Genomic DNA, 24,807 nt, shown 5'->3' with positions numbered 1-24,807 from the left:
CGGCGAGGCAGGCAGGCAGGCAGGCAAGCAGGCAGGCAGGGAGTGTATTGAAGCAACAAGACAAGCGTCAGTGTGTCATCATCTATCATTGCGCTGCGTGACTTCCATTATGGCGAGGGATATTAATGCCCCGATATCAGCGCCGCCAGAGCCGTGAGGATTACTACGTTGCAATACCCCCGCACGACACGGCTTTCGAATTCCTATAGTATAATATCATACTCTCTCCAAACTTGAATGATGTCTCGACAATACCTCTTACTTTCCCATCTCGTCTCGTCTGGTACGCGATAAATGTATGGAGAGGAATTAAAAAAAAGGAGTTGTAAATTTTCTGTGACTATACATATGCTCTAAAAAGGAGGAATTCGAAGGAAAAGCAGTAGATTCGCATACGAACCAAAGCGTGAGTATCGGTCACTCGTGTTGTGATCTTACTTGTGTTTTCGCTGATTAGGTGACTATTTAAACACCCACCGATGATTACAGTGCCACCTGGAACTTGCCTGAACATAAATCACAGCATATCAGTAACTCGTGATGTGATTTTGCTCGTGTTTTCGCTGACTAGGTGACTTTCAACACCCAGCGACGTTTAAAGTGCTTGCCTGAGGCGCCTCGTGTTGCAGGTTCTGAGGGCGCTGACAGCTGAGGTCCCTTCCCCTACTGGTGGATGAGTGTTACTTAGGTTTTATCACCAGTACAAGTTTTCTTCGTAGTTCCTCATGTTTATGGTGGATGATGGCTATGGGTTATATTCATTTTGTATTTAGGTCTCTATGGAGTTCAGGAAGATGTAAGGGTATGTTTATTTTATCTTCGTTTCTGTGGAGTTCAAGAAGACGAGGTGAGGGTGGTGGAGGTGCATGCAGTGGAAAGTGGCTCTGCTTTGCATCACCTGATTTTCCTTCACCTCTCTTGGCTCTTCTCCCAGTCCCACCCTCTCACTCGTCTTCAGTCTTTTTTTTTCTTTCATACGGTACCTGTTCCCCCCTTCTCTCTCTCTCTCTCTCTCTCTCTCTCTCTCTCTCTCTCTCTCTCTCTCTCTCTCTCTCTCTCTCTCTCTCTCTCTCTCTCTCTCTCTCTCTCTCTCTCTGATGACCTCTTGATAGATTCTCGAACTTTTTATTAATTTATCTATAAACTAACCTCAAATTTGAAAGACTGAAGTACATATTGGTGAATTTTTGTGAATCTTGAGATCTGTGTACCATGAGTGTACTACCAGCGAATGTGTGTGTGTGTGTGTGTGTGTGTGTGTGTGTGTGTGTGTGTGTGTGTGTGTGTGTGTGTGTGTGTGTTTGTGTGTGTGTGTGTGTGTGTGTGAGTGTGTGTAATGTCAGAGTATATTTGTTTATTTATTTATTTATTTTCATTGTCGGTCAATGATGTCATTATAAGTTGGAAATCAGCCATTTATTACAACTATTTTAAATAACAGCAATAATCTAGCCAATACCTCGTCGAGTCTGCTTGGAAAATTAAATTACTGCCATTATTGCACCAACAAAAATGAGCCGCTAATTAACTTGTATTGGAAAACTGCCTCACAGCCTGGGGATTTTTTTTTTTTTTTTCTGTCACACATTTTACAGAAGTCCTGCACCATATTAGAATTGTAAGTGACATTAAGTGTGCTGAAGTGTGGAGGGGCAGCCTGATTCACCCTACTTCATACCCAAGGCATAGTTAAACATGTCTATTTACTTGCTTAGTAGGTTCGGGTTGTCTACTGAACTATATCGGAATCGTAAGCAATACATTGACTATAGTGAAGTGCGGAGAACAGACCCAGCCATCTCACCTCACCTTTAAGACTTGCTTCTATTTACTTATGTACGTAGTTTTATTTTTAGATCGTGTAGAGCAAGTTATTTGATTTTTCAAGAGTGTTTTCAAGGTTCTAGTAATGGTCTGTTGAGGATTCGTCATCACCAATGGGAAACCACCCTTAAGACCCCGACTAATAAATTGTGTGGTTTTTGAGAACTGTCCTGATAAAAGAGCAAAGTGTTTAATAACTCGAGAACACTAACCGCATTAGAATCTTTCCCTGTAATAAGCTTAGGTCTCACTGAAAGGTCAAGGATGGACTGACAGGAGACTCGTTTTGGTATTACTTATGCAAGTGCAGGCTTATTACCTCCTTCAGGTGCAAATATCCAGGTGAAAAAGGAGAAAATTCAAGTGCAAAGTAGAAATCGTAACTTGTGAGGTCCAGTAACATTTGAAGGACTATAAATGGATCAGAACTAACACGCCATCATTGTGTAATTGTTTACATAAGGCGTGCTCACCTCTTTACTGTCCAAAATGCTCCTTGCTCATCCTTGATCCCAATATTGTGTGTGTGTGTGTGTGTGAGAGAGAGAGAGAGAGAGAGAGAGAGAGAGAGAGAGAGAGAGAGAGAGAGAGAGAGAGAGGGAGAGAGAGAGAGAGTTTATTCATCGTGTTACATAAGTATAAATTTCATAACGCAGTAGCTACAAATATGACTTGAACATTTTAAAAGAAGAATGTCATGGCATTGAAAAAAGAAAAAGAAAAAAACTAAACTAACTAAACTGGCAAACCATTTTAGGACTTTCTATATTTGCTTTCAGGGAGTTACTTAATCTATTTACATTTTTTTGGATCCTTGGTCAGCCTCACTTTCATGCAACAGTAAAGAAAACAAAGAAGTCTCGTTTCTCCCTCAAGCTGGAAACTTTTACCAATCTCTACATTCGCTCAAGTGTGAAAACTGGAAGCACTAAAATTCCCTAGTCAGGACTCCAGTTTTTGCCTGATTTACGTGAGCACTCTGTCATTCTGTGCACTGCAGTGCTCGGTCATGTGAAACTTTTACTTTTTACAGACCATTGGAGTAAAAACAAAACACAACTCAGCACCCTTGGTCCCGGGAGTGAGCGCGGCCAAGCAGGGACTGGGGCTGTGTGGGTGTGGTGGAGCTGAGGGAGGGAGTAGGTGTGTCGAGGCTCGAGGCTGTGGTCACGCCAGGGAGCAGATAAAGGCTGGCGCACTTGTCTTTACTTTTTATTGCTTTATTCTTCTCGCTGCATTAATTTTCAGGGAGGGAGAAACTTTGGACGTTATATAGTTATTCTATTGTCTGGAATGGAGAGGAGAAAAGAACAGCAGTCATTTACTGTAATTAGTGAAGTGAAGCATGAGCTGAGTGACTCGGAAGGCGCCGTGATTAAGTTGGCTGGAGGTGTTGCTGCCACATTATCACGACGTCCAGGTTTGTGTTGAGGCAAGGACGTGCTCCTCATCTCCCTGTGGATCAGAATCTAGGCCTTGTCATTGTAATGTATGACTGTATGTATTAGATTTGCTAGGTATGAAGTATAGGAATTATATGTCAAGGAAACACACCTTAATACCCCCACTTGGCGTTTGTGTTAACGTATAAGCGAAAAATATACAAACTTTTAGATTATTCCTTTCTACAGATTCTACGAGCGAGTCAGCATTTACCATTTCGAGTGTTTTTTTTTTTTTAATATTTACAAAGTGCATGAAGTATAGAGCTATAAGTCAAAGAAACACATCATAATATCCTCACATGGCGCTTATGTTAACGTATTAGCGGCCAGTGTACTCATTGTCCTGCGTGGGAACCGGCAGTGCATCTGGCATTTTAAGTTCATGTATTAATTATTTCCCACAGCCAGCATTCAAGGCTCTGCTATCATCGCATACCAAAGATAACAACAAGGGGAGAGGGAAGCGCGCGGCCACTAATGCTGGGAGTGAGTTTAATTACTTGTTGCTGCATTACAAAATGTGTAGAATTCCGCGATGCTCAGCTGGGCCTCCGGAAGCTGCAACTCTACGTACTCGGCGCTCCAGGAAGGCGGCGCAGTCCACACTCCTATTGACAGATGATTCAAAAGTCAATGTAGTCACGTTAATTGAACACAGCTTCTGCGTGCTGGAATTAATTATACTTTAGGTGTAATTGATGTACTGTCCACCACCACCATCATCACCACTACGACTATCAAAGCAGCAATACCAACTACTACACGTGCCACCACCACCACCACCACCACCACCACCATCATCATCACTAGTAACGACAACAACAAGCAGCGCATTGATTTTCGCCGCGTTTGTGGACAAGTTAGCTAATTGCTGCCTCCCATTAACGGTTACAGACACACACACTAACTGATATTACGTATTCTGAGTTCGACCAATGCAATTGTTAACGGATTCACAATTTTCCCGTTGTTTTAATCTCAGGCTGACATAAAAGCTCCGGCATCATTTTTAAAGGAATATTCGCTGTCCTTTTTTTTCACACCTCAGGAACCTTCTTTATTTATTTCATTATTCATGAATATTATTATATGCATTTTTTTTTCTGATCTAGTGTTGTATTTATGTTTGTTTTAGTATTTGTATTCTATAATTTTTCCACTCGGGTAAAATTTCCACTATTCCACTACGGAATTTCCTCTAAAGCAGTTTTCCTCATGGTAAATTGCGTTATGTTATGTTAGGCTACGTTAGATTTGTTATGTTAAGTTAGAAGCCACATAATTTTGTTATCAAAGAGAATACTATGGGTGAAACATTTCAGGCTGGAATTTATACTGGTGAAACATGCACAAAACAAATCTTCCATTACAACCACTTAATAATACGTTACTTGAGTTTCGCATCCTTACATCAATCTTACATAGGGACTCCAATGTATAGGACACGTGACTTCTTTTAGTGTCCCTTATATTACTATGTTCTTCTTTGTGGTGCATTGCGATACAGTCACAGAAAGAGGAGGGATGAATCTGACATTTGACGTGGCGTGGCTGCGAGGAGCGAGAGGGGAGGAAAAGTCTACAGTGCCTAGTGACCTTTGTGCGATTTTCACCTCTCAGGTCACCGGTAAAGGGGAGAGAGTCATGAGCTGGGACATTATCTGCTGCTGTTGCTTCATCTGAGGTTGTTGTTTTGGTGTCTATCAGTCTGTTCCCTTGTTTTTCTTGTTTTCTTGCTTTTTTTTCTCTTTGATTTTTTCTACCGAAGATCTTTTACTTCTCTTTTTTTTTGTTTATTTTCTTTGATTTTTTGTATTCATCAGGACTTTTTTCTCTTGTCCGTTTTAGTTCATGTCAGCTTCTCTTGTTTTTCTTAGTGTTTTCTAGAGTTACTCCTTTGATTTTTTTATCCTGTCTTTTTTTTATGGTTCTAGATCGTCCTGTTTTTCTTGGCTTTGCTGTCCTATGTCTCTTACCTTATATTAGATAGTGTAGAAGGCCACAAACAGCTTCTTGGGGACTAGCAGGTCTTTTGTTTGTTCTTCCTTTGTGATCTTTTTTGATTCTCCTCCTCTTTCTCTTTACCCTCACTTAGCAGGCTCTCCGGTCTCTCTCTCTCTCTCTCTCTCTCTCTCTCTCTCTCTCTCTCTCTCTCTCTCTCTCTCTCTCTCTCTCTGCTGAATGTTTATGTAAATCCACAATGTTCTGTAAGTTTCGTTAAATCTTACCGTGTGTGTGTGTGTGTGTGTGTGTGTGTGTGTGTGTGTGTGTGTGTGTGTGTGTGTGTGTGTGTGTGTGTGTGTGTGTGTGTATGGGAGGGGGGGTTTATTATTTTTTAATATGGTATTTTTGTTTGTTGTTGTTGTTGTTGTTGTTGTTGTTGTTGTTGTTGTTGTTGTTGCTGTTGTTGTTGTTGTTGTTGTTGTTGTTGTTAATTTTATAGTGATTCATTATTGGTGCATTTATCATTCATTATATCATTCAGTGTTACCGTTGTTTTCGTTGTTACTGCAGCCATTATAATCATTCATTGCTATTGTTATAATCGTTCATCATCAGAGTCATTACCATTCATCCACCTCACCGTCACTCAACATTATCACCATCATTCCAATATTCCCCATCACCACCACCACTGCCATCACCATTGTCCACCATCACCACCATCACCACCATCCCCGACATTCAACATTATCACCATCATCATTTTTCATCATCACCACCACCACCACCATCACAACCTCCCTCTCCCCCTCCACCACCATCCAGTCATATCACAGCATCATCATTAATAATTAGCTTCGGTGCATCGGTGTCCTAATGGGTGGGAGGGGCAATAAATCACAAGAGGAGGTGGGGATCATTTATATAGTATTTACAGCGGAGAGCAATACAGGTGTACAGCATTAATGACCAAAGCCTTAAACCCTAAAGGGGAGAACAGAATGGACGTACGTACATAAATAGGTGCTAAGGGGAGGAGGAGGATGAGGAGGAGGAAGAGAAGAGAAGGACAGGTCTAGGAGGAGGACATGACTAGGAGGAGGAGGAATCAAATATGGGATTTATTAGCCTATAAAAAACAAAGAGAAGAGAAAGGAAGTGATTTTTGTAGAAAGGATGAACGAGAAATGAGAGTTTTAATGGGGATGGGAGGATGTGATGAGAAATGGGTATTAGGAAGATGGGATTAGTGGGAAGTAGGAGAGGGAATGATACGTAGATGAAGTGGATGAAGAGTGTGGGGGAGGAGAGGAACTGAGGAGGATTAGCTGGAGGAGTTGTAGGGAAGGAGTAGAAGATAAGGTTTAGAGAAGGGAAGATGGGTGGGAGGAGGGGGTAATGTGTTATGGAAGGGAAAGGAGAAGAGGGATGGGTAGGAAAATGGAAGGTGACGTGCTGGGAGATAGAGAAGGGAAAGAGGAAGGAAAGTGAGATGTAGGGGGAATAAGGAGTAGGGATAAGGAAAGATAAACGACGTATCAAAGAATTAGGAAAGGGAAGAGAGAAGATAAAATAAAGGAGAAGCAGGGAAGTGACGTGAAAGAAGGTAAATATATATATATATATATATAAAGAAAGCGATAAGGGGAGGAGAGGGAGTGGATGGAAAAGGGGAAGAGAGAATGGAGGAAAGTGATGATGGAAAAGGGGAAGGGATAAGGGGAGGAGAGGGAGTGGATGGGAAACGGGAAGGGATGAGGGAAGGACAGGGGGCGAGGAGTAGGAAGGTGACGTGTGGGGGTTCGGGTCGCCATCGTCATGTTCACCAAACGTGCGTCACGGTGCAGGAGAACAAAGGTCCGTGCACCAGCAGGGTACACGGGGTGGTGGTACACATGTATACTTCCTATGTATAAATAGCGTGTCTGTCCCCTCCGTGTGGGCGCCCGAGAGGGGCCGCCGTGGGTGTGGCGTGTCGCGGCGTGACAAGGCGAACGGAAACGTAATCACTAACCGAGCCGCTGGTCACCGAGCCTTGCGGAACACCAGGCTCAGGGGAACACACACACACACACACACACACACACACACACACACACACACACACACACACACACACACACACACACAGACATACCCGCAACACTCGCTTTTACAATATACACATAACCATTGAGATTTTTTTTTTCGTAAAAGCACAACAAAAACCCACACACTAGTAAAGTAACACACACTTTGATGAAACGGAACCACGTGGACGCACATTCATACACACATACATGTAGAAACGATACACAAATGGAGAAAAAATAACATTACATTAATTACAAATATAATGATAAAGATCTCCCATATACAAAGCATACTCTCTCTCTCTCTCTCTCTCTCTCTCTCTCTCTCTCTCTCTCTGACATGTTCATCTTACCCTATACAAAAATAACATGTAGCTTAAACACGATTAATATGTTCTGTCCGGTAAAAACAACGGTAACAATAATAATGATAATAGCAATGAGTATACGCACGTTTGTAATAATGAATGGAAGATTTACTACTCCCCAGAAAACGGATCAATGAATACTGAAGTTGAGAATACTGCGTGGTGGCAATAATGTGATCGCGGGGATGGAAGCACACCAATAGTAAGTCACATTGAATGGAAAAAAAAAAAAAACTCACAGGATCACAAGTCCGTCGTGCCACAAAATGAAAACAAGTGGTGTCCGAAGCTGTTGTATGTTGACTAGCGACGCTCCATAACCTTTCAAATTCTCGTATACAAAACTTGTCATGATTCCAAATTCTTGTGTACCGAACTTGTCATGATTCCAAATTCTTGTATATCAAACTTGCCACGATTCCAAATTCTTGTGTACCAAACTTGTCACGATTCCAAATTCTTGTGTACCAAACCTGCCATGATTCCAAATTCTTGTATACCAAACTTATCGTAACTCCAAATTCTTGTATACCAAACTTGTCGTGACTCTAAATTCTTGTATACCAAACTTGTCGTGGCTCCAAATTCATGTATACCAAACTTATCATAATTCCTAATTCTTGTATACCAAACTTGTCATGATGCTAAGTTCTTGTATACAGAACCCACCATAATCCCAAATTTTTTACCATGCCTCTATAAAATCTTGCTTACCGTATCCAACATAATTCCCAAAATCTTCTTTACCCAGCCGCAATGATTCCAAACTCTTCTATATCAAACCCAACATGATCCCCAAATTCTTGTATACCATACCTACCATAACCCCAAAATTATTCACCACGCCCCTGTAGTGCCAGAAAAATCTATACCTTACCAGATCCAACATCATTCTCTACTTCTGTAACAAACCCAACATAACCATAAATCTTGTATCTGGCCTCACCAAAATCCTTGTAAATTTACCTTGCATTCAGTCCTCCGTCTAGTCATGCTACTGGTTGTGTTTGCGTAGTCTTCCATGCTCCGCTCATGCTCACTCACATTTCACATTTGTAACGTCATCTTTCACCTCCTTGGCCCTCGGAACAGCAACTCAGATGCAACTACATGTCCTGACTTCCAACAACTTCGTGAAGCGCGTAGTTCAGATTATTTTTCTTAGGAACTAACAACACTCGGAAGATGGAAGTTCCTGGAAAAGCTGATTAGGATTATGAGACCTTCGATATATGCATGTAATCTTCGTATTATTCTTGGAGGCGATGAGGAGGGAGGCTTTGTTTGGGTTTGCAGTTCAAGGTCTTGATGCCGCTGTGAGTAAAGGGGTGAGGGAGCCGAGGAGACTATTTTGCGTTTTAATTGTGAATAGATCCAAGGGTAAGCCTTAGTAACACGTCTCTTGGGTAGATTTTGATGCTCTGGGCAGCTCCCACTTCACTGACAGAACTCTCATTCACAGAGCAGCAATTGTGGCTATAGATACAAATACAATGGTACAAACTGGACCGTGTATTTTATGGTAAACCCCCCCAAAAAAAAATTGCTTTATGTACGGAGTTTGAAGATTTTCTCGATTTGTAGAGGGAACATTTCTATATTTAGGGAAGCCAAAGATTTATTTGTTTATTCGTAGAAAGCCAAGCAGTATGACACAGAAAAAGACAGAGAGAGAGAGAGAGAGAGAGAGAGAGAGAGAGAGAGAGAGAGGAGAAAAGAAGTAAAAAGATCCTAACGTAGAGGTCGTGAATTCCGTGAGAACGAGGAGGGAGTGAGCAGCATGTCTCCAGTAGTGGGCGTTGCCAGACGCTACTGTATGTTCACTTGACTAGCCTCGTATTTTCATTTTTATCCTACCCCCTTTTTTTCCCCACCTTCGCTTGGCTTCATCTGTAAAGCGGCGAAACTGCTCCCCGGGCGATGAAGTGAAAGAAAAGCGTCACGGGGCAACCAGAGAGCTCACTGTTGCATTTTTATTCCCACTGTTTCCCCTTCCTCTCGCGCCCTCTCTACTCCCTCGTTTGGCTTGTGATTTACACTTCCAACGCGGTGCCTTCACCTCACCTCACCCGCCCTCCGCTAGCCTCCCCTCGCTGCTGCCTATCTCCCGTTCAGGGGCGAGTCTCGGGGTAAAAGACACGGGCAGGGTGTAAAGGTGTTGTCAGACTAAAATATGATGACAACACTACTGCGCTATCCCTTGCAGCTTCCCCATTCACCTCCTGTACTTTTCTTCGCTCTCCCTCTCCCTACCTCTCTCTTTCGTTACTGTTTCTTCCTGTTTCCCATTTACTTCCCGGATTTCTATTCCTTTCTTCCTCCCTTGCTCTCACTACTATCTCTGCTTCACCACTTTATTACTGCCTTCATGCCTTCCTCTCGCTATCCCTTCCTGCTCCTTCATTCAAGCTCTGCACATTTCCTTCCCTTCCTCTCACTTCTATTCCTTCCTGCATCCTGCCTCACCTCGCCATCACTGCCGCTGCCATCCCTTCCTTCCGCCTGGCCTCTCCCACTCTATCTCCTTAAAATGCAGCGTTATTGAGTAGTGTATGGGCGAGGGTTTCCTGGCTTCAGGTTGCATCATTCTGTATTTGACTAAGAGAAGGTTTTGGTATATGTTCTCTATACGTAAATTCTCGTTTTACTAATGGACGAAGCTTTTTAGTTGCATTATAATCAGTGTCGTAGTTTTTTCTGATTTTTTTTCTGTATTTGTGATTTTTATTTCGTTTTGTCAGCGAATCATTTAGATAATTCAGATACTTAATTAACGAGTATTCTAGTTCTTTTTTTTTTTTAATCCCGAATACAAGGAAATAACACCTGAAGCCTTTTTTTTTTTATTTTTGTTTCTCACTCATATATGTCTGAATCGATTTTTTTCTCTCCCGCGATGTGTGTAGCGGCAGCGAGGGTACAAAACACTTAACCCAATGACGTGCTGGCTATACACAAGTTCCTCCCTTCAGTAATCAAAGGGAGTCACAGTCACCGAGTCATTCAATAAAAAACGGAACCCTCTTTGCCAAGCTCAGGTAGTAATGTCCTCGCTCCCTCTCACCTTTGCTCCTTTGCTCATTAACCTCACTGCTGCTCACCCTTCCTTCCTTTATTCCTTCCCTCCTTTCTTTTTTCCCTTCCCTCGTGTCTCTCTTCTACGCGGGGAACCATTGATCTACTAATTCGTCTCCAGTATCGCCCGTCTCTCTTTCCTTCCTCTTTCATCGGTTAAAACTTTCCTGAGATCCGCCAGCGCTTCACCACAACCACCTTTCTTTTCCCACGATATTTAAGATTACTCTCTTCCTCACAACTCTTAAGCCTCGCGTCTGTGTTTCTAAGATGATTTGCTCTAATTCCACGTAAACTGTTGCCGAGGTGTTTGTGAGTGGAGCGTCGGTTTGCTGAGGGGAGGTTTGTGTCTATCTCGTAATTCATGTTTTTTTTATTCCGAACATTTCTCTTTAAAACATTTCTGGTCGAGGAGAATGTCGGGAAGAAAGTAATTTGCTTTAATTCGGCGTAAACTGTTGCCGAAGAAAGGTTTTTTCGAGTGGAGCGTCGCTTTGTTGAGGGGAGCTTTGTATCTATCTCCCAGTTCATGTCTTTTATTCCGTACTGTTCGCTTTAAAACACTACTGGGCGGGGAGAAAGTCGTTGCGGTGGAGTATTGGAAGCATAGGATGTTTCGTATTATGTTTTGTTCTTTGGAAATCCTCCGAGTATTGAGCATGAAATAATAATGAAGTGCAAAGAGTCTTTTTTTTTTTCTAATAAGAGGCTTAATAAAATATTTCCAGCGACAAGGAACGCTGGCAAAGTGAAGCCAGGAAATTGTGTTGATGTAGTATTACATGTTTCGTTTCTTGCCAGCTGAGTGGTGGACGCAGGACGTCTGCAGCGTGAAAGACATTGACAGACAAGTTTTTACATTTGTTCTTACGTTCCTGTCTTCCATCCCAAACCTGTCAGTCCGTCCGTGAAAAAAGGAATACCGAACACACCAACAAATCCCAACAAACACCAACTTGAATAAGTAACGAATTCACCAAAAAGGAATGGGAAGAAAATATGAATATACTCTTTTGATTTTCTGCCTCGCTCCACCTCGCCCCTCAGCCGCCAACCACACAGTAATAAACAAACTCGTATTCAGCCGGGCAAGTCCTGGGGCGTGGCGCTTACTGGGCAGAGCGAGGGAGTGCACACAGCCATACAGCCGCAATAATGTCCAGACTTCACAAACACTGGGCTGCGATACCCGTGACATCACCATGACATCACAGAACCCGCTCCACGAACCACAATCATACATCACATCGAGATGAGTGTGGCGTCACAGAAGACTCAGACTCATAGTAGACTCAGAAGACTCATAAGGAAGGCCGTGTGGTGACAGCCAGCCGTCCAGGGCGAAGACACAGTAGGGAAAGGGCTGTCTCGTCTTGTACACCGCCCTCCTTCTCCTGCTGCTCCTCCTGCTGCTGCTGCTGCTCCTTGTCTCCGGCTGTGACAGGGGTGAGGGAGTGGGGTAGTGAGGTGAGGGTCGTTGGTTCACCAGCGCAAGGTTTTGTCTGACGGGAAGGGAAAGGGGGAAGGGAAAGGGAAGCGAGGAGAGGGATGGAGATGAGACGTTACTTGTTTTTAGATGTACAGAAGCAGCCTAGATTTCTTCGCCTGTTCCTCACGTGTCCGTAATAATGCCTTTGGGAAAATGGTATGTACACGCTATCACACACACACACACACACACACACACACACACACACGTAAACATTCACATTTTTGTACATAATTTTATAGTAACACACTACGTACGTACGTACATATATGAAGGAGAATATTAAAATATTTGTCACTACATCTTCATTCAGGGAGCACGTAATAAATTCCATAGGAAACTTTGATGTATGTGTACGAATGTATGAATGTATCCTTAATTAACCTGACGGGCCTGGAACACCTGCCTGCCGACACACACACACACACACACACACACACACACACACACACACACACACACACACACACACACACACACACACACACACACACACACACACACACACGCAAACACACACGCGCGCGCGCGCGCGCGCTCGTCAGCGCCGCCTTCAAACACCTGTACACATTCGCAGGTGAGGCGACACAAGCCAGGTGAGGTCAGGTCATCAGGTTAGCAGCCAAGTCCGGTCATGAACACGTCACGAATAGCACCATGTTTGTGTGTGTGGGTCAGGTGGTGGTCTGGTACAAGTTCCCTTTTGATTCTTGTTCGTATTGTTTTTTTTTTTTTTGCCAATTATCTTTTTTATTAAGTTTTCAGGTTATTTTTTCTCTGAATTATATGTAAAGTTTACGTTTTTTCTTTTTTTTCAAAATTTTATCTCATTATTTTTCTTCTCTCATGTGTAAAGTTTATGGTGGATTTCAGATTGTTTTTGTATGTGTTCTGTGTTGATTTTGTTCGTATCAGTTTTGTTAATTCTATCTGTATCTTTTCTTAGGGACACTTTTTTTCTCTTGTTATTTTTTTAAGTAAAAGTTCGTGATAGATTTATAGTTATCTTCTTTCGTCTTCTTTTATTGTTTTTCTCACTGGTCATTCCTTTTCTATTTGTTCATCATTCTTTTTCCTCTCTATTCATCTCTCTTCTCTACATCTTTTCTTTTGATTTTCTACCTACCTTCGCATTTTTAACCTAAAACTTAAGTCTATTCCATCGTCTTCTCGTTCAGTCTTTCTATCATTTTATCGCTTTCTTTATTTCAATGTCATCGTTTTTTATCCTTAAATTTTAAGATTCTCAGGCGAGAAATCCAACAGGAAGGACTAACAGTAATGTAGACTGATTCAACCTGTACCTGACTCACTTTTGATACCTTGAGGGCTGACTGATGCTTTAGTTCTGGGGAAAAAAAGTAGTAGAAAGTTTAGGGGAGTCGACAAGCTATCTATCTGTACAAATCAGTTCCCTTAAAAACTATCTAGATGGTCTTTTGGGCAGCGTGCAACCTCAACACCAACACATAATCATTGAGCAACGTTGATCTCTCCTTTAGTGGTCAACGCAGATTAGTCATAAGCATCCCTTGGCGCTCCTGGACTTGGGATCACCTCTCGTGCAGCGCGTGACTCAGACCTTGAGCCTGTAGTACTTAACCCTCGGGGCGGTAGTAGGCCAGGCCACCAGGTCTTGTGTGGACTTCAAAGAACGGTTTCCAACTCCGCCACTTCTCGTCTCCGAAGTCTCGTGCTGCCACTGCGGGGAGATCCAGAGAAGAGTTTTAGTATTCAGAGACGCAATGCATGTACTGTACGTTGATGTGGGGACAGTTAGAGAGGCAAAACTGAGGTGGTTTGGATATATCAAGAGGAAAGATGAGAAGTGTGCAGGGAAGAGGATGCTGTAGATGGATTTATCCGTCAGAAGAAACAAAGGAAGACCTAAGAGAGGGTTTATGGGTGCAGTGAAAGAGGAGACACACACACACACTCACACAACCAACATCCTCCCATCCCACCCTACCCAGACACACAGAAGAGTATGAATTCGGCATCCAATCATCTCCGTACTTCGTGGAAAGAGTAAGAGGATTGCACTTCATCCTCGCCACACACACGATGGAAGCGCCACACAGACTGTTGGGTTCCGCAGAAGCGCGAGAATGTTGTCTTCAAATGGAAGCGACTCAGGAGGACTTAAAATTTGGGGAGTTCAGTGGAAAGCGGGAATGAGATGATGGTGATGGTGATGGTGATAGCTAGAATATATGGTAGATAACTGGAATAGGTGTTGGATGACTGGAATAACGTGGTAGATGATTGGCATAAGGTTAGGTTCTGTGACATGACGTGGCTTACCTGGCGGCGAGGAGCGGGCCCCTGATTGGTTCGTTGGCAATCACGTGGTTCCGCGTCTCCTCCCTCGGTTTGCTGGGGTCAGGCGTCGCTGGGGTGGAACCTTCCCTGCAAGGAGACACTGTTGCCGCACACACACACACACACACATACACACACACACACACACACACACACACACACACACACACACACACACACACACACACACACACACACATAATAGAAATGAACACCACGCAAAGGGAGAAATGATAATAATAGTAACAGTAGTAGTATATATGCCACCACACAGAAATGCTCGTAGTTGGGAGGAGTTTAATGATTTGACATTCAATACCACAAAGTTTGACAGTTTGACAGTATCACAGTAAAGGTAAATAAATAACTCCAACTAGGAACTATAACGTCAGAGTGCTGTTATCATTTGAAGTCTCAAATACTGGGACACAGAGGGACGTTCTTAGAGAAGTGATTTAGTAGACTTATCAGTGGGAGAAATATCTGTGTCAATATGTAATAGGAAATAGATAATATGGGGAAAATACTAATACTTGATTGGATGTTTATGAGGAATTTAGAGTAACTGAGCCACACAATGGTTACATAAGAACATGAAGTGTTACAAAGTGAACCCGAATTTCAGTAATGATCAGAAACTCAGAGCACATTTTGAGGGAATACATAGACTACAGCAATGAAATGGGAGTCTTTCATACAGCACACAATATTGTAACCTCGGTAATATTAAAAAGGAAATAGTACACACTGAACTTTCAAGTAACAACACGAAGGATGAAGCTTTGATAGTTGAGAGGCGTGGGAAGATCCAAGAGGAAAGAGTATATTGTGTTGAAACATATTATAAAAACTCAGGTGTTGTACTCAGCCTGTGAAGGTGTGGCAGGATAAGAAGAAAGAAGGAGGTCAGGAAATGAGGTAGGATAAAATCATTATATAAAAGAGTACGAAAGAAATGGAGCTCCTTTTTGTATTGCAGATATAACAATGGAAAAGTACTGACTATAGAGCATTAACGATAAGATGGTGGCGATGAGGAAATATGAAGGCAAATTTTGAATATACAGATAAGGGATAAAGTTAAAGAATAATACTGCTGTTCATGAGTCCAATACTTGAATACACTGCTGTTGTATGGACTCCTTGTTTAATGAATCATAATGGTAAGCTAGAAAAGACACATCGAACTGTAAAATAAATCCCAACTTTGTGGGAAGAGGAGCGAAAAGGGCAAAGAAATATAAATACATCTTTACTCAGTGAAAGAAAGGATAAAGAAAAAAAAAATATTGTAATAATAAGAGTGTATATAAATGTATAGCAGAAATGGATGAAATAAATGCCAGTGAAGGATAAAGATGTGAACTTAGAAATCTAGATATAAAGAGAAACATATAAAAAAAATCTTTCCAGGAACGTGTGAAAACTGCTACCAGAGGAAACAATGTGTTTAAATAGGAGAGAAAAAAAAAACGAGAAGATGATTTAGGAGTGAACATGCCATCACAAACCTGAATCTCCCTTCTAAAATATACTAGATACAAATGAAATAGGTGAGACCGCAAAACACACAGAGGCTCACTTCCCAGAGACGCGAGTGCAAATATATGGCGGAACTTTCATTCACTTTAATTTTGTTTGACGATTAGCATTATTCTCTTTCTGGTGGAAGGGAAAGGGGAAAGAATGGGACGAGTAGGGATGGATGAATATAAAACACGAGGGGAGGGAAAAACGCGGAATTTCGCATATCACAACCCCAAAGAGGATGTCCACGCGGGCCTGCTCCCCTGATTCCAAATTACATATGGAATTTGGTTTTGATTTTTTTCCAAAGTCCAGGATGATTGAATGGGTGTGGTGATTATAGACTTAAGCTCCCCTCTGCCCGCATCCTCCCTCTCTCTCTCTCTCTCTCTCTCTCTCTCTCTCTCTCTCTGTGTGTGTGTGTGTTCCTCCCTTTGTCCCTTGTTCTATCCCTCTTCCTGCCTTTGTACTGCCATCCATCCCCACGCGATATTTCTTTCACATTTTTTGGATTTGAACATTCCACCCACTAATTGCTTCAGTATCCCATCCCTCCTGCCTCACAAACCTCCACTTTTCCCACACACTCCGCCACACGCCACCGCCAACCCCTCCTCTGCTTGCTACTCTTTCCCTTCCGTCCGTACCATTACCGTTCCACTTCCTGTCCACCTAATCTTGCCACTCTATGCATCCTCTCCACTCCGTTGTTGACCACTCCACTTTCCAGTCCACTAAGCAGCCACTCTCCGGAGCCACCGCGCTTTGTCTTCCAGATCCACTTCAACACCCCTCCTGCACCAGCTGTTCCTTCCCCCTTCGGTTTAATACACACATTCTCCTTCCTCAGTCCACTCTTCACCGTCTCTTGAGGACCCGTTCTTTTCTGCTTCCAAGCTTCAAGTCCTCTCCCCCCCTCCTCTCCGCCGCCTCTTCTTCGGCGCCTTAAGCCTCATCAGAGCCTCAAATATTCTCGTTCTCTCCTACCCGAGTCCCTACTAAGCCTCCTTGCCCCTTCCTGAGCCACACTAAGCCCCTCCTAGCGCCCCACCTGCAGTGCTGCCGCCTCCCTGAGCCTACTTGAGAGCCTCCACGCGTCCTCCTCGCGTCCTCGCCACGGCACGCAAGCAGACACGAGAGGACAAACAGCGTCACACGTTTTGTCTAGGTGTCACTGAGGACCCACGTGAGGCACTCAGCGGAGGTGTTGACTTACTGCGAAAACACTCACGCTCCTCTCGATCCACACTGAGGCGGCCAGTCATTGGATCTTTGCTGTGAATGAAACCTTCTCAGGCAATCTTTTGTCTGCCTGTCTCAGCTGACAACCGAGTTTTTAGGTGGCTGTTTATTTTCGCAGCAAGTATATGATGCACTGCCTGTTTTCATCTTGGAGAACTTTGTCTTCATGACGATGTTTGTTTTGTTTTGCTGTTTACCAGACTTACTGAATCGCCTATCTGCCTCGACGATGGCCTGTTTTCAAGTGACGATCCAGTTTATTTCAGAGGAGGTTGTGCTGGTTGTGTTGTGATACTGTGTGTGGCGAGATACATGTTATAGTTTATTTCTGCCTCAATAAATCTTATGTCTGCTTTTCTTTGGCGCAGCGTTTTAGGACTCCGCTATTAAAGTTGGTAAAGTAATACGCACATTATATAGTTCCACTTGGCCTCAGCGCTCATCTCCGTCTCCTTGGCCTTTCAGCCTATAGTGGTCACCTAACCCGGGACGCAGGGCCTCTGTAACATCCGGGCTCCCAGTTTGCCTTTCCCAGGCCTCCCCGGGTATCTATGTATTGACCAACCCAAGGGAAGAATGAACAGCTGGATGAAATGTGCGCCTACCGTCCCATCCTGTATTCAAAGTTGGGACGGCGGGTTCATAGCCAGACACGCTAGCCGCTGCACCACGGACACTGTTACAGCACACTAAATCCATCAATCCTTTTACCTAATGACATCACTTAGAGACACCAGTCACCGCATCGTTCACAGGTACGAGGCAAAACTGTCTCTACATTGCAACATTAGAATTTACAGCGACGGGGAGGTGGCAAGGGGTAACTAAATGCAGCGAATTATTATCTATTATTTGTTGAAAGATGAATATTAGCAAGTGGCGGAAGTGAAAGGATATACCGGTGCCAGTCCTCTGGTAGCGCCACACTGTAGAGTTTCCAGACCATTAGCAATATTGCGTCAATGATTCGTCGATGCAACGCGTGAAGCTACTCGACCAGAAAAAAAAGATGAGAAGGAAATCAAAGAGGGAGAAAGGAAAAATCTGTATAAATATATAACTCCCGAGGGCATTTTCATATTTTCCATCGCTTCTCACAGCACGTTTTTCCCCCCTTTCCTTTTTTTGTAATACTATTTATCTAGTTTCCTCCAGCTCTCTCTCTCTCTCTCTCTCTCTCTCCTTTTCTTCTTCCTGTCATGCTCTTTTTTCTTCCTCGTGAGAGAGAGAGAGAGAGAGAGAGAGAGAGAGAGAGAGAGAGAGAGAGAGAGAGAGAGAGAGAGAGAGAGAGAGAGGAGAGGAGAGGAGATTCTCTGATAACAAAGAGATGACAGAAAGAAGAATGAGATGAGAAAACAGTAATGAAAAAGTTAATGGCTTGGTGAAAAGAAGGAAGAAATGAAGGATGGAAGGAAGGAAGGAAGGAAGGAAGGAACAGAAGAGAAAACAATACAGGCGGAGATATATTACCTTACTAGAGAGAGAGAGAGAGAGAGAGAGAGAGAGAGAGAGAGAGAGAGAGAGAGAGAGAGAGTCTTTCTAATGGACAGCATGGAAACATTCTTAAAATCTCTCGCCTTTATGAAGACTTTCTCCTGTGAAGCTTTGGGAAACTCGTACATGATCCTCCTCCTCCTCCTCCTCCTCCTCCTCCTCCTCCTCCTCGTCCTCCTCCTCCTCCTCTTCCTCTCCGTCCTCCTCCTCCTCCTCTGAAATGCAGATAAGATTACCTCTAAAAGTTCAGCATAACAATATTGTCTTCTTCCCCAAAAGTCTCCCTTTATGTATTCTTTACAATGTCTTCCTCTTGCTCCACGACTGCCTTTGTCCTTAACATCCTCCACCTCCTCTTCTTATATTTTATTCATCATCTGACTATGTTGTTGTTGTTGTTGTTGTTGTTGTTGTTTCTTTCTATTTCTGCTGTCTTCGTTTTGTTCTTGTTATTGTTGTTCCTGTTCTTTTCATGCATCTTCTCCTCCTCATGCTCCTTCACTTCCTCCTCCTTATGCTCATCAGTCTCCTCCTCCTTTCCTGTCTCTTTAAGCTGTAGCTAGTTAGAAGTTACCAAATAGTCTTGCAAGAACCTAAAAGTTTGATACTGTCTGGCTATTCTTTGCAATCCTTTGTTATCCTTCTCTTTCTCCTCATCCCCCTTACAATAACCATGCACATACAACACCCGCATGTCAGAATAAGACAAAATCCCCTTTGAAACACCGCTAGATACCTCAGCCCTCCACCACAACCTTCTCAAGACAAAGAAAGCAGGTTTTTTGGAGACATGAATCTCCTTCTCCTCCTTTTCCCCCTCACAGTAACCCCTTTTAAACACTTCTAGATACTTCCAGCTCTCCACCACAGCCTTCAACTACCTCACCCAAACCCCATCAAGACAAAGCTCGGGGTTACTCGTGTTAGGTTCTCTTCCTCGAGACTAGAAGGTAACACGCGTAACCCCGATCTACCCAAAGGCTGGTGCGGGACTGACGGTGAAAAAAGTGACCCATAAATCTAGCTTCAGTATTAAGCAAAGTAGAAGAGTGTTATATGAGGCGGATTAATCAGACCCTTCAGAAGATAATGGCCTAATTCGAAATAGTAAAAAAAAAAAAAAAAGGGACCATGATTAAGTGATTTTGTTTAAGTGTCAGTTTGAATTTTGGAAGTCAGGACTTAGATACATAAAATAAATGAAATTATTGTAGTTAGCGAGTTTAACTACGTACTTGAAGGACTGAGACTATTAGATAAGAACGAAACAATCAGGAATGGAGAACGTTGGATGAGAAAGTCGCAAAACCTTCATTCATCTTTGCACATTTTCATCACAGGCGATCGTTCACAAAAAAAAAAAAAAAAAAAAATCGTCTTCTTTCCAATCATTCCTTCTCATTCGTGCCTCTATTCCTTCACACACTCGCGGGGAGGTGATGGTGGTGGTGGTGGGGATGGGGGGGAACACAAGAGAACCCTCGGGTGTAATATCCTCGCCTTGCTGCCTCTAGTGGGTACTCGTTATGTGAAATGTGTAAAATGCTCCCGATCGCGTACTACGTGAGGAAAACTGCAATATTTCCATCAAGTGTGCGGCTCAGAAACTTTCCCATTCGCTTCACAATGGAATATGAGGGAAACTTGTACGCCAGCGGGACTTTTTTGTTACCTGTTGCTTTGTGCTCTTCCTCCGTCAGCGAGAGAGAGAGAGAGAGAGAGAGAGAGAGAGAGAGAGAGAGAGAGAGAGAGAGAGAGAGAGAGAGAGAGAGAGAGAGAGCCCTCCATAACACACAAAAGTTTAAAAGCTGGGATTATTTAACTACGTACAGTAATTCATAAACGTGCTTCATATTAGAAAAAAAAAAAGCAATACCACTTGATGCAACTTTCCCACAATGACGACACTTCCTCGTAAGTTTAAAGTGAAGAGAAAAACACCAGCCAGATAATCGAATTCTAATCCAGTGCATCACCTCATAATAAGCAAACCTAATCCAATACACTTTCCCCTGTCCCCTAACAAGAATTTAAGTCACAGCCTCACCTCGTATTGGGTCAAAGCACATAGACTACTGTTAAGTCTATATGCTTTAGTAATCGGCAGCCCTAGTCTATCCTGTCGCTTCCCAGCCTTCGATCCCTCTGCTACGCTCATCCTCTCAGCCTCCAGCCGTCATCTCCTGCTACTCTACCTTCCTGGGACTTGAACTGTTGAAAGAGGGATGTTTCAAGATGCGTTCATAAGTAAAGTGGTTAACTTTTTCAACTTTTTCCTTGAGTTTTAAGGAGCGGCAAGCTAAGTGGGCATTTTCTTTCTTATTTTGTTCTTTTTGTGTCTTTGGATGGTGAGTCTTCTTGATATAAATGATAACTGGCTTTCAAATAACCACAATTTGTTTTGCATCAATCTTCCGAGCACTTCCGCTGACGTAACCTTCCTTATTCATTGGTCCCAAACATCAATCCTCTCCCTTCCTTCCCCTCGTCCTCAGTACTACCTCCTTCCCTCTCTCCCAGGTTTCTTTCTCATCCTTCTTTCTTCTTTACACGCCTCCGGTTCTCCTCTCCCTCTGCCTCCACCTCGCCTTGTGTCACTAGCCATCGCCTGGAGCAGTCTGCGCCTTCTCCGGTAGTGTAGTGAGGTGCTCATCAATCTCTGGCTGGGTTACAGAAGCACATTTTTTATCCTCCCTCGGGTGTCTTCCAATTTTTTCGTGTCGCATATATCTTGATGGAACATTTTCTTTCTATCTGCACCTTATTGTGTAACGCTCATATTTTTCCTCCAGAGTCGATACGGTGACAGAATTGGTTTATTTTGCGATGAGGAAATACATCAGAGTGAGTGTGGGAGACTCTGTATATATGCGTATGGTTAGCCGGAAGAAAAGGAGACTCACCTAATAGTGGAGAAACATTTATTGATTCAGCTTGAAAAAAGAGAGGGAAAAATCGAAAAGAAAGTCCAACAAGTCAAATTACTGGGAATAAGAGCTCATTCAACGTGAAAAGAGAAAAAAAAAAAGCTCTCCTGAGAAAAGATGATTTATGAGAATACAAGTCTGCTTAAATCTGACATACTCGAAGGAAATAAAACAAAAAAAAAAACACGAATCATAAGGAAGAGAACTTAGAAAACCAAGGAGAAAAGAGAAAAGAAAAGCCCTCCAAAGAATAACCAACTTAAAACTAACGAGAAAATAAAGAAAGACAGAAAGAAATTAGTTTTGCATAATCTGACATACTGGAGAAAAGGAAAACGAAAAGAACAACAATGGTGAGAAAGAAAGGCAACTAAACCAAAGAAAAGTGAGAAAATTAAATCCTCCGAAAGAAAACAATAAAGCCAACTTGAAATAATCGAGAACATAGAGATACAAATAAACCGACTTCAGATAACCGAGGTGAATTAATGAAGACTGAACGGAAGAACAACAATCGTGGAAAAAAAAAAACTAATGTAAAACTAAAGAAAATATAAAATAGAATGCTTGAAAAAAAAAAAAAAAGGTAAAATAAGAACAGAGAAAAACTACCTTACCAAAACGGAGATCAAGTACTGATGAAGACTAAACGAGAAGAAATCCAGAATAAATAAAAGAAAGAAAATAAAGCAAAACTAAAAAAAAAGAAAACAGAAAAAATAACTTACAAAATAAAGAAACAGAAAGTAATCACCTTAACACAACCGAGAGATCAACTAATGAAGACTAAATAGAAACAGAAAAAAAAAACAGAAGCAATCATGAAGCAAAAAAAAAAAAAAAAAAAGAAAAAAGTATCGTGAAATTAAAGCAGAGAAAATAAAAACAACAACAACAACAGCAACAACAACAACTACAAAATAAAGACACACAGAGCAACAAACTACTTAAACACAACAGAGAGATCAACTAATAAGACTAAACAGAAACAGAATAAACAGAAGCAGCCTCCACCACATCTTCTGCTGCTTTGAAGGGGGACTCACTTGGCGGCGGGTCTGAGTCCGTGCGTGACCATCTGGCGCTCCAGGTGGTGGATGCGCAGGCGTGCCATGTCCAGCTCGTGCTTCACGCGCCACAGGTGGGTGTCACACAGCGGATCCTGGCAGCGGTGGGTCCTCAGCACGTCCTGGGCCTCCTGCACCGCCCCCCGCAGGCTGAGCGACTTCCCCATGCTCTGTTTAAGGGAGGGAGATGGTGGTGGTGGTGGTGGTGGTGGTGGAGAGAGGAGAGGTGCGAGTGGATATGGATGGGGATATAGAGTAAGAGGAATAATAAAGGACGTAGAAGGAATATGTGTAGGAGGTTGAGGTAGAGAAAGAGGAGGTGGAGGTAGAGGAGGAGGAGGAGGAGGAGGAGGAGGAGGAGAAGGAGAAAATGGTGGTTAGTTTTAATGAATAACAAATAGTGATTTTTTTTTTTTTTGTGTGTGTGTATGTGGTTCTTGTATCTCTTTTTGTCTGTGTGTATCTCATTCATAATTCCACTCCCCCCCTCTCTCTCTCTCTCTCTCTCTCTCTCTCTCTCTCTCTCTCTCTCTCTCTCTCTCTCTCTCTCTCTCTCTCTCTCTCTCTCTCTCTCTCTCTCTCTCTCTCTCTCTCTCTCTCACACACACACACACACACACACACACACACACACACACACACACACACACATACACCAGCTTAGAATAAGAAGACCATCAATGATTCGTTAGGGTTGATAAAGAAGGAATATTTGTCACTCAGCTAATGAAGTCTTGTCCTTCGAGTCCCTCCTTCGTTCCCTCCCTCCTTCCCTCCCTCCCTCCTTGTCTTTCCTTTCCTCCAATTTCCTCGCTATTTCTGACCTTACCTCCCTCTCCTTCCTTTCATTCCACTTCCCTCCTCACAATTCTCTCTCTCTCTCTCTCTCTCTCTCTCTCTCTCTCTCTCTCTCTCTCTCTCTCTCTCTCTCTCTCTCTCTCTCTCTCTCTCTCTCTCTCTCTGTTTCTTTTCCACTACGTCCATCCGTTTATTGCTCCCTCTCTCTATTTATTCTGTGACTCCATGTCTTTTTTTCCCTTCTCCTTCTCTCTATTCTCATACACACATTTCTTTTTCCTCTTCCCTCCTTTCTTTAATTTTTTTCCTCTTTATTTGAGAAGTAAGTTCATCGTTTTATTGTATTTCTTTTCCTTCTCCGTTGTCTTCTTTCACCACTCTTTCTTTCTCTGTCTTGATTTCCTTTCCCTATATATTTATTTTCCATCTTCTTTTCCATCTTTCGTTGCCCCTAGTTTACATTATTCCTGGTTTGTATTATCTTCCTTCCTTACTCAGTCTTTTGTCTTTACTTCTTAATTACTTTTCTAAACTTTTCCTTCGCATTCTTTTATTTTTTTCCTCCTCTTTCATTTCTTTCTGCAGTTCCGTTTCATTCATTGTTTTTTTTTGTTTGTTTTTTCAACCAGTTCTTGGGGCAATTTTTTTCCAACCCTTTCTTTACTTGGGCTATTTTTCCTCCCCCGTTTTCTTTGAGGGAAGGGAGCCATTTCTATTCCCCATGACTGCCATAATGTCTGAGCCAGAATCCCCAGCGTGAAATCTCGAGACACTGTATTCACGAAAGTTAAATTAGCCATGAAATTATTTGGAGACTTGTGTTGCTGCTCGTGTGTGTGTGTGTGTGTGTGTGTGTGTGTGTGTGTGTGTGTGTGTGTGTGTGTGTGTGTGTGTGTGTGTGTGTTTGTATGTATGTGATCAGATCTTCCTTATTCATGTACTCCTCCTCTTTCCCCTTTCTCTTTCTCTTCCTCCATTTCCTCCTCCTTCTCTTCCTTCTCTTCCTTCTCCTCCTGCTCCGTCTCCTCACGAACCAGCTGTGATTTTAGCTATATTCCCACTGCGATGAAGAATATACACCTGAATGATTTAAACTGCGTCTGCTTCTGTATCTCTTTCGTTCAGGCTGTGGATGAAGGAGTGTGGAGGGCGTAGAAAAACACGTGATTATTCAAGTATACTCCTCATCCTTCTGACCAGGGAATGTTGAAGC

At 42.7% G+C, this 24,807-nt stretch overlaps 1 protein-coding gene across 1 annotated transcript in view; it reads right to left on the bottom strand.

The window, feature by feature from the left end:
• Positions 1-6,118: 6,118 nt before the first annotated feature.
• LOC135103118 (glutamate receptor ionotropic, NMDA 2B-like) overlaps positions 6,119-24,807 on the bottom strand; it is a 226,574-nt gene continuing 207,885 nt past the window's right edge. Inside the window, 3 exon segments of the mRNA XM_064009158.1 lie at positions 6,119-13,919; positions 14,522-14,626; positions 22,776-22,966. Of these exon segments, the coding sequence (XP_063865228.1) occupies positions 13,865-13,919; positions 14,522-14,626; positions 22,776-22,966 (351 nt within the window). The 3' untranslated portion in view covers positions 6,119-13,864.

The sequence above is a fragment of the Scylla paramamosain genome, chromosome 8 (assembly GCF_035594125.1).
Source record: "Scylla paramamosain isolate STU-SP2022 chromosome 8, ASM3559412v1, whole genome shotgun sequence".
NCBI classification, from domain to species: domain Eukaryota; kingdom Metazoa; phylum Arthropoda; class Malacostraca; order Decapoda; family Portunidae; genus Scylla; species Scylla paramamosain.
This window is presented reverse-complemented; position numbering and strand designations above follow the sequence as displayed.